This window comes from Diaphorina citri, unplaced genomic scaffold (assembly GCF_000475195.1).
Source record: "Diaphorina citri unplaced genomic scaffold, Diaci psyllid genome assembly version 1.1 scaffold1887, whole genome shotgun sequence".
NCBI lineage: Eukaryota > Metazoa > Arthropoda > Insecta > Hemiptera > Psyllidae > Diaphorina > Diaphorina citri.
This window is the reverse complement of record NW_007379313.1, coordinates 37,003-46,940: the sequence shown is the minus strand read 5'-3', so window position 1 is coordinate 46,940 and position 9,938 is coordinate 37,003. Positions and strand designations below refer to the sequence as shown.

General features: G+C 36.4%; 1 protein-coding gene across 1 annotated transcript in view; it reads right to left on the bottom strand.

The window, feature by feature from the left end:
• Positions 1-329: 329 nt before the first annotated feature.
• LOC113470869 (RNA-binding protein Musashi homolog Rbp6-like) overlaps positions 330-9,938 on the bottom strand; it is a 38,451-nt gene continuing 28,842 nt past the window's right edge. Inside the window, exon 3 of the mRNA XM_026829603.1 lies at positions 330-412. Coding sequence (XP_026685404.1) covers positions 330-412 — 83 coding nt within the window. The remainder of the gene's footprint in view (positions 413-9,938) is intronic.

The window sequence follows — 9,938 nt, the reverse complement described above, 5'->3', positions numbered from 1 at the left end:
GAAGAAGAAGAAAAAGAAGAGGGGAAAACTTGACTAACTTTTACATATTGATAAATGAAATTGGAATAAAATCCCAACTAACCTAAAAATTGAGGAAAAAAAAATAGACCAAGAAGTGAAGAAAAACAGATGAAAAGAAGATGAAGAAGAAGAAGAAAAAACCAAAGAAATCCAACCACCAAGAAAAAGAAAATGAGAAGGAAAAACATCTACATATTATTCTTTAACCCATCAAATATACGAGACCTTGTTTAGACTGCTGAGGTAAAGGGACTTTTCAGTCCTATTCGGGCAGGATAAACAAGGTATATTCTATTCTATTCTACATACTACCAAGTTGGCTGGTGGTGGGGGGGCCCGGGGGGTGCGGGGCCGGTGGGGAAATACCCGTACGCGGCCGCTGCAGGGTAGCCTGCACAACACACGATGGGAGATGGTGTTAGTCAAAGGGGCGAGACGGGGACCTAGCGATTCTTAGCCCGCCGGGAGAGAAAGGGCTCTTTTTTTCCCTTATACCCTGAATTTCCTCAGCTTAAGTAAAAACAAGCCTACATGAGAAAATTGGTCTTTCTGTCCCTTAAGTCCTGAATTCTCCAACCTACGTGAAAATAACCCGACATGGGACAGATCATCAAATGTCATAAAATTCTTCTATCAGTACTCATGCTCTGTCAAATGATGAAGAACGGAGTTAGCTGACCGTAACTTAAGAATAGGGAGAGGAAGTTATGTAGGAAAAAGTTTCAAAGATAGTCCCAGTGATGAAAGATGATTCAAGTGCAAGACAGGCACATACCGAGGAAAATCAGAGATAGAGAAATTAAGAGGACCCAAAACCCCCGATTGGACGAGGTACCCACCTACCGCTACCTACCAAAAGAAAAATAGAAGACCATATATAAAAGGAAAAGACCCAGCCCTAAAAACACCACATACCAGCTAAGGGACTAACCCGTTAGAGACCGAAAAGTGTGTGTGGGTAGGAATATTACCGTTGATACGCTTTTAACCCATTTCAAAACCCCCGATTGGACGAGGTACCCACCTACCGCTACCTACCAAAAGAAAAATAGAAGACCATATAAAAAGGAAAAGACCCAGCCCCTAAAAACACCACATACCAGCTAAGGGGCTAACCCGTTAGAGCCTGCACAACACACGATGGGAGATGGTGTTAGTCAAAGGGGCGAGACGGGGACCTAGCGATTCTTAGCCCGCCGGGAGAGAAAGGGCTCTTTTTTTCCCTTATACCCTGAATTTCTTCAGCATAAGTAAAAACAAGCCTACATGAGAAAATTGGTCTTTCTGTCCCTTAGGTCCTGAATTCTCCAACCTACGTAAAAATAACCCGACATGGGACAGATCATCAAATGTCATAAAACTCTTCTATGAGTACTCATGTACTGTCAAATGATGAAGAACGGAGTTAGCTGACCGTAACTTAAGAATAGGGAGAGGAAGTTATGTAGGAAAACGTTTCAAAGATAGTCCCAGTGATGAAAGATGATTCAAGTGAAAAACAGGCACATACCGAGGAAAATCAGAGATAGAGAAATTAAGAGAACCCAAAACCCCCGATTGGACGAGGTACCCACCTACCGCTACCTACCAAAAGAAAAATAGAAGACCATATAAAAAGGAAAAGACCCAGCCCTAAAAACACCACATACCAGCTAAGGGGCTAACCCGTTAAAGACCGAAAAGTGTGTGTGGGTAGGAATATTACTGCTGATACGCTTTTAACCCATTTCTCCCAGTTCATTCATAGTTTATAAAAAGTCAAGCAGGGGAAAAGGAAAAAATCCCATAAAAAACGAGCAAAAAAAAAAACAAGCGTCCCACTTTATTATATTTCCCTTTCTCCCCCTTTCCGTGTTTTCCCCCCCTCGAAAAAAATGGGAGAGGGATATTATGGGGAAAAATAATGGCCTGGACTCTGAACATTCTGGTGTGTTATCGCGTAATGAATGGGGGCAGCGTTTCATTATCCACTCCGGTTTTAGTGGAGACGACAAAACTCCCATTTTTTTTGTCCCTTCTCCTCCCTCCCCCCCTCTTTTTCCCTTTTCCCCACCGTGTTAAAAATAGTTTGATATTTTTCTCCCCACCTTTTTATCGTTTTAATTTTGGTGTTTTTTTAAATGAAATTTTGAGATTTCATAGTTTCCAGTTTTCTAGTGACCCAAAAGACGAAAAAAGGGAATATACCTAGCTTAAAAAAGAGCTAAAAATTTTCACACCCGAAGAAATTTCATGATTTTGAACCCCACACTGACCTCTTGTGACATCTCCGATAGATTCCTGCATGAAATAAACTGAAGAACTGATTTGAGATCTATTCTAGGTAATACTAACTAAAAAAACACCCAAAGGAAAATCTGACTAACTAGATTTTAATCTATTCTATTCTAAAGAGCCCTGGCGAAGAGCTACGCTTTTCGTAGTCTAATAAAAAAACGATTTTCGAGTCTAATAAAGATAGTATGTAGTAAGAAAATGTTAGGAACTCTTTTTTTTTTTCTTAGTAATTTCTAAACTTCACCGAATCACTGCCTGATATTATGGAAGCAGTAAAAGATACCTTAAAGGTAGATTTTTGTTGTTACAACTCACAATTCATTATTTAGATGCCTTTAAAATAATGGGAAGAAATTCGATTATTTTTTCCTGGCTCTTCTTCAGCTTGCAATTTTCTCAATAAATATGTATAATATTATGTACTGCAAAATAAATAATAATGGCCGATAATTTTTGTTTATTTTTAAACATTTATAAAAATATAACCTTTTTTTTCATTTTTAAATTCAGGAATTTTAGGATAGAATAGAATAAGAGAAAGCAGAATAGATGGAATAGAATAGAATAGATTGGGTAAAATGGGGGGATGAAAGCGGTACAAAATGTACGCGCTTCCTTCGACACAGGAAAACGTTATCCAGGATCTCCAGGAAGTTACGTATGTGAAATGTACCCCCCTGTAAATCACTGTGTATACGGGGTGGCGCTGGAAAATAGTGCCTTGAAATATAAACTCGAGCGAGTGAGTTCGTTTTAGTTGGTTAAAATGAACACTTAAAAATAAATATATAACATAGGTACCTAGTAATAAAAAATTCCAACGATTTCTTTTATTTAGTTTGTGCATTGGATTTTTTTTTTTTTTCTTAATAAAAAAAAATCCCACCATTTTTTTTTTTTTTTTTTGGTTTTTTTTTTTTTTTTTTTTTTTTTTTTTTTTTTTTTCGATAACTCTTGAAAGTTCGTTCGTCTGATATTTACTTTTTCATTATTTTTATTTCTTATGTAGGTATTCTATTTTTATTTATTTATTGCCTTCAAATAACGCTTTCGCTACTCAAACCTCAATCAAATTTTCATTTAAAGGGTAAAAACAGCAAGGCTTTTATGGGGGTGAAAATTGATTTCACGATGAGCACTTCCTATGGGGCACTTTTGGGTTGAACACCCTGTATGAACAAGTCATAATCTATTATCATGTTTCTGCTTTTGATACACCCCCTATACTTATATGTGGAACCGTGTACTTTATAGCCTCTAAAACATAGGGAGGGGGAGGGAGAGAGAGAGGGGGGGGACTATAATTGTTTGTTTTCCTTCCATATAGGGCGACTGAAAAGTTGTGCAAAACCCTTTTCCTGTCTTGTTTCTACTTAGGAAATAACGAAATTAGTAGACAAGTAGGTAGTTAATCAAGACTTATTAGAAAAAAATCACTGTTTCGCTGAGAGCTTAAGAATCTTTTCCTGTCTTGTTTCTACTTAGGAAATAACGAAATTAGTAGACAAGTAGGTAGTTAGTCAAGACTTATTAGAAAAAAATCACTGTTTCGCTTAAAGTTTAAGTCCGCAATAATAAAATTAAGTACATTCAAACCAACGACACGCGGTCACTCGTCCAAACGGTAGACACGCTCGACGTTGCGTAACTTCAAGGATCTGACAGGAACCGGGTGTTAGTAATACACCGTCAGGAAGATAGACTGACTTTAAAAAGTACACCACCTGCCTCGGTGGTGTAGTGGTCAAGGCGCTCGCCTGGTAAACAGGAGGGCGTGGGTTCAATCCCAGTCAAAGTATGGAATTTTATCCTCAATATAATTTGAGAATTTGACCGCAATAATAGTAGTAGCCCACTGCTGGAGTAAAGGGACTTTTCAGTCCTATGCGAGCAGTATAAATAAGCACTATTATTTTGATCATTTCAAGAGGTTAGAGAACATTGGGTCTACGGATAGTACATCCAAACTGTCGCCGTGTCACCCGTTCAATTCTATGCCTCGCCCGATGTTGCCTAACTTTTCAACATATTTTTTTTTTTCATTATTTAAATTCAAGGAAAGTAAAAAGTAATACCTAAGTGAAAGAAGAAGAAGAAAAAGAAGAGGGGAAAACTTGACTAACTTTTACATATTGATAAATGAAATTGGAATAAAATCCCAACTAACCTAAAAATTGAGGAAAAAAAAATAGACCAAGAAGTGAAGAAAAACAGATGAAAAGAAGATGAAGAAGAAGAAGAAAAAACCAAAGAAATCCAACCACCAAGAAAAAGAAAATGAGAAGGAAAAACATCTACAATTCTATGCCTCGCCCGATGTTGCCTAACTTTTCAACATTTTTTTTTTATTTAAATAGGAAAGTAATACCTAAGTGAAAGAAGAAGAAGAAAAATAAGAAGAAGAAGAAGAAGAAGAGGGGAAAACTTGACTAACTTTTACATATTGATAAATGAAATTGGAATAAAATCTCAACTAACCTAAAAATTGAGGAAAAAAATAGACCAAGAAGTGAAGAAAAACAGATGAAAAGAAGATGAAGAAGAAGAAAAAAACAAAGAAATCCAACCACCAAGAAAAAGAAAATGAGAAGGAAAAACATCTACATACTACCAAGAGAAATGAAAATGAACCTCAGTGGCGAACGCAAAAGGGTTAATTGGGGTTAACCCCTTTAGGGCTATTTTTGAGAGATACCCATACCCACTTTGAGCTCTTATAAATCTATACCAAATCAAAGTTGAAGGCTCCTTCAAATAAATGTCTTTAAAAAAAGTTGAAGCAGAGATGGAACTTTATTGTTAATTCTCCTTTAAATAAATAAATAGATGTCTCTAAAAAAAAGTTGAAGCCACGCCTACCTTGCCTTTTTGATTACGAGATGGACATACTACGACACAGACCACTTGAGTCTATTGTAATTTTGCTGTTCTTGCACTACTCTTAATCCGTAATGGAAAGAAAAAGAAGAAGGAAGAAGAAAATGAAAGAAAGAAGAAAAGAAAGAAATAAAGAAGAAGAAGACGTAGAGATAACAATGGCTCACAAAGATCAAAGGAGGAAATACACTGAATGAATTAAAGTTACCAAGAATAATGTACATATTGTGATGGAAAATAGAAATCCAACCACCAAGAAAAAGAAAATGAGAAGGAAAAACATCTACATACTACCAAGAGAAATGAAAATGAACCTCAGTGGCGAACCGAAAAGGGTTAGTTGGGGTTAACCCATTTAGGGCTATATTTTTTGAAAAATACCCGTATGGGTATTTTTCAAAATCTATACCAAATCAAAGTTGAAGGCTCCTTCAAATAAATGTCTTTAAAAAAAGTTGAAGCAGAGATGGAACTTTTGTTGTGTATTCACCCAGTATTTACAATGACCAGTCCACTCTGTATTCTGGTTGCTAAGGCAACATCTCAATAGATAGTTTTCCTGCCTTCCTCTCTTCCCTGAGCGTTTTCATTGTCATTAATTTTTCCAATAAAACATATTCGATCTTACATCTTACATTTATCCTTCACTTTACATATGAGTTCTTCTTCGTACAATAAAATACACAATAACTTTATTGATAAATCTCCTTTAAATAAATAAATACATATCTCTAAAAAAGTTGAAGCCACGCCTACCTTGCCTTTTTGATTACAAGATGGACATACTACGACACAGACCACTTGAGTACAATGTAATTTTGCTGTTCTTGCACTACTCTTAATCCGTAATGGACGTGATGAAAGGGAATTTGGAAGAAATTGGAGTACAAAAAAAGAGGAGGAAGATAATGAAGGGAAACAATAAGAATAGGAAAATAAAGAAATACGAAGAAGAATATGAAAAGAAAAAGAAGAAGGAAGAAGAAAATGAAAGAAAGAAGAAGGAAGAAGAAAATGAAAGAAAGAAGAAAAGAAAGAAGAAGAAGAAGAAAATGAAAAGAAAAAGAAGAAGGAAGAAGAAAATGAAAGAAAGAAAGAAAGAAAGAAGAAGAAGACGTAGAGATAACAATGGCTCACAAAGATCAAAGGAGGAAATATACTGAATGAATTAAAGTTACCAAGAATAATCTACATATTGTGATGGAAAATAAAGAAGAGAGAGAGAGAGAGAGAGAGAGAGAGAGAAGAAATGTATTATGGAAATCAGAAAGAATGAGAAATTCTGTCGGGAAAATAAATCTAAAACCCAAATCACGAATAATTATTGTTTGTGGTGAAACTTCGAAACAGAAAATACCTACATCTAAAAATTCAAGTTTTGTGGTGAAGCTGTATAGAGAGGCAAATTTTTGTGGATATCACAGTATTACTAAGGGCTTCCTTCACTAATTTTTAGGAACTCTTTTCTTTTTTTTTTCTTAGTAATTTCTACACTTCACCGAATCACTGTCTGATATTATGGAAGCAGTAAAAGATACCTTGAAGGTAGATTTTTGTTGTTAAAACTCACAATTAATTGATTAGTTAGATTCCTTTTAAAATAATGGGAAGACGCTCCTCCTTCTTTTAAATAAATAGCTAAAAAATGTCAATAAAACAACTTTATCAATTAATTAAACATTGATAAACACCTGCCAATAAAAATCAAAGATAATCGCCATAGAAAACATTAAAGATTACCTGTTTTTGGATGTTCTCAGTAGAGATCACAAATTTCTATTACTTCAATTGTGTCGGCGACTAAAATATGTGAAAATTGTTACCTGACACCCCGTGTCGGAGATTACTTTCATGAGTAATTTTTGAGGAGGTCGTTGACACCCCTCCCCATTTCCAAATAAATCATATATTTTTAATTTTTATTTGGATAATTATTAACTAGAAAGCTTAACTGTCACAGGAAAAAAGTCCAATAGTGGTAAAATAAAAAGAAAAGTACAAAAAACGCATTTAAAAACAACTCTTACCTTAGCAAAACGCTAACAAAAAAAGCACTTTCTTAACAAACTGACGTAATTCTATCTAGTCTGGCTCATGTCTCTCAGACGACCGAGGCATCTAAGCTGTAATATTGTGAAAAAGATAGAGGAGGGTGAGGAGATCCTAGTGCATAAATTTGATCACGTGTAAACCACGCAGATTTCTTATTATTAAAGAAATACGAGAAGGGTGTCGATGATTACAACAGGTGTCGGCCATTGGGGGTTTTACCCTAGAAAGGCGTATTCTCCTTCATATAAAATGATAGAAGGGACTATTAGAGGTGATAAAAGGGAGTATTTTCCCTTCTATGGGGTGATAGAAAGTAGTATTCTTCCTTTTTGGAGTGATAGAGAGGTGATTGTGCTACATTTTATGTGGTGATTTCTAGGTAAACTAATAATAATTTTGGTCACTTTTTTTACTTTGCTCACCTTGAAATTACATGTAGAACACTTCTAAAACAAGTCTTTTCGTATATAGAAGTTTTTTTTCAAGTTTGAGCATTTAACTGAAACTGGAACTTTACCAAAACTTCTTTAGATCTTTAGTAAGGGAAGATAGGTACTTGCTTTAGGAATGTTCTACATGCAATTTCAAGGTGACCAAAGTAGAAAATATGGTGTGAACATCACACGACTTTCCTTATCCTATTGAATGATGCTTATTTGAGTGTTCTTTTACCCTAACTTTTACAATATCTCTAACCGTTTTGTCGCTATAGCTGAAAACCGCCAAAAAACGGTCGAAATCTGTCAAAAGCGGTCAAAATACCGCCAAGCGCAGCAACCATCGCAACCAAACGTTTTGTGTTGCATCCTTGTCACACTTGTGAACTACATACCAAATTTCAAGTCTCTAGCTCATACCGTTCCCGAGATATTGTTAAATTACACCAAAAACCGCCAAAAAGCGGTAAAATGCCGCCAACCGTAGCACCGGTCTTAACCAAAAGTTTCGTGTCGCATCCTTGTCACATTTGACAGCTACATACCAAATTTCAAGTCTCTAGCTCTTACCATTCTCGAGATATTTTGTTTACAGACAGACACACAGACACACACACACGGACCAATGGCTGAAACTTTGCATTTAGGCTCTAGGGACCTCAAAACGTGTTTCGACACTAGGCACAATACTCCCCATTTAGGTGCTGGGTCAACACGAGAACAGCAGAAAGTAACCCGTTGAAATATTTGCAATCGAAAAAAGAGTACAAATTTTCGTCGATGATGGGATTCGAACCCGGGACCTTCTGCATGGCAAGCAAGCGCGTTACCACTGGACTAACCGTGCCCCCTGGAAAGACAGGATAGGAGACTTTTCCTGTCTTGTTTCTACTTAGGAAATAACGAAATTAGTAGACAAGTAGGTAGTTAGTCAAGACTTATTAGAAAAAAATCACTGTCTCGCTGAAAGCTTAAGAAAGTCCGCAATAATAAAATTAAGTACATTCAAACCAACGACACGCGGTCACTCGTCCAAACAGTAGACACGCTCGACGTTGCGTAACTTCAAGGATCTGACAGGAACCGAGTGTTAGTAATACACCGTCAGGAAAATAGACTAGCATCCAACCGAAACGTCAAATAAATAAGATCCCCTCAGAAGTTTCAAAGAGGTTTGATAGAGGGAACTGTAACTGCTAAAGTCTTATCGTCCCGAAATGGAAGAGAGAAGGAAGACAGGATAGGAGAAAGCCAGTCTTTCCGGGAACATACCTTATCTGTTTAGGATAAAATCCACCCCGGGTGGGAATCGAACCCGCGACCTAGTGATTACAAGGTAGACACAAGGCGCTACTCAAAATTAGGCTGGCTCTCAGAAGTTCGTGGAGGAGGGAGTGCCGAAACTTTTCGGGCACCCTATATTTAATTTCATCAGATGACAAATTTCCACTAACTTTACGAAAATTGGGAGAGAAGGGGAAGGAGGGAAAAGACAAAAAAAGTTCAAGGGAAATAAATAAGAAAGTTAGGAAAGAGGAAGAAATAAGGAGGGGAGAAAGATGATGGGACGAAAGCGAGTGAGGGAATGGGAAGAAGGGAAACTTAGAGGGAGAAAGAGAAAGAGAGAGAGAGAGAGGGAGAGAAGGGAAATACAGAAGCAGAAAAAGGGGGAGAGAGTTGAGGAAAAAGGGAAAGAATGGATGAAAGGGAAAACACAGAAGGAAAAAAAAGGGAGGGAGAGTTGTGGGGGAAAAATCTCTTGCAGATTGTATTTCTTTTAAGTTAATAATAATCTTAGGTTGCTTCCTCGCAGTGTCCTTAACGTAAGCTGACAGGTAGAGCATATAAAATACACTTCTATAACTCCTGCCCCTGATGTGGGGTAACAGCACATTGCTTTATCGAATTACTGTCCATTTTTGGGGGGAAGTTAAAAGTCACTCATGTACTCGCACTCGTAGGTATCGTGGTTGAAATGGGAAAAGAATGTATTTTAATAAATTTCAGTAAAAAAAAAGTAATTTTATTAAATAATAATAATAAACCTAAAAATATCCAAAGTTTCTATATGCTCCTTAAGGCAGAATCCCAATCTTTAAATAGAAGGGAACTCGCATTCAAACCTAAAAAGATGAAATATTATTTCGATTTGAATTTATTTATTGCTTTTTCAGTATAATGTTGACACAAGTCATTAAAATAGAAAGCGGAGGGGAAAAAGTAGTAAATTCACCTTTAATTTAGAAAAAAAAAAAAAAAAAAAAATAGATAGGG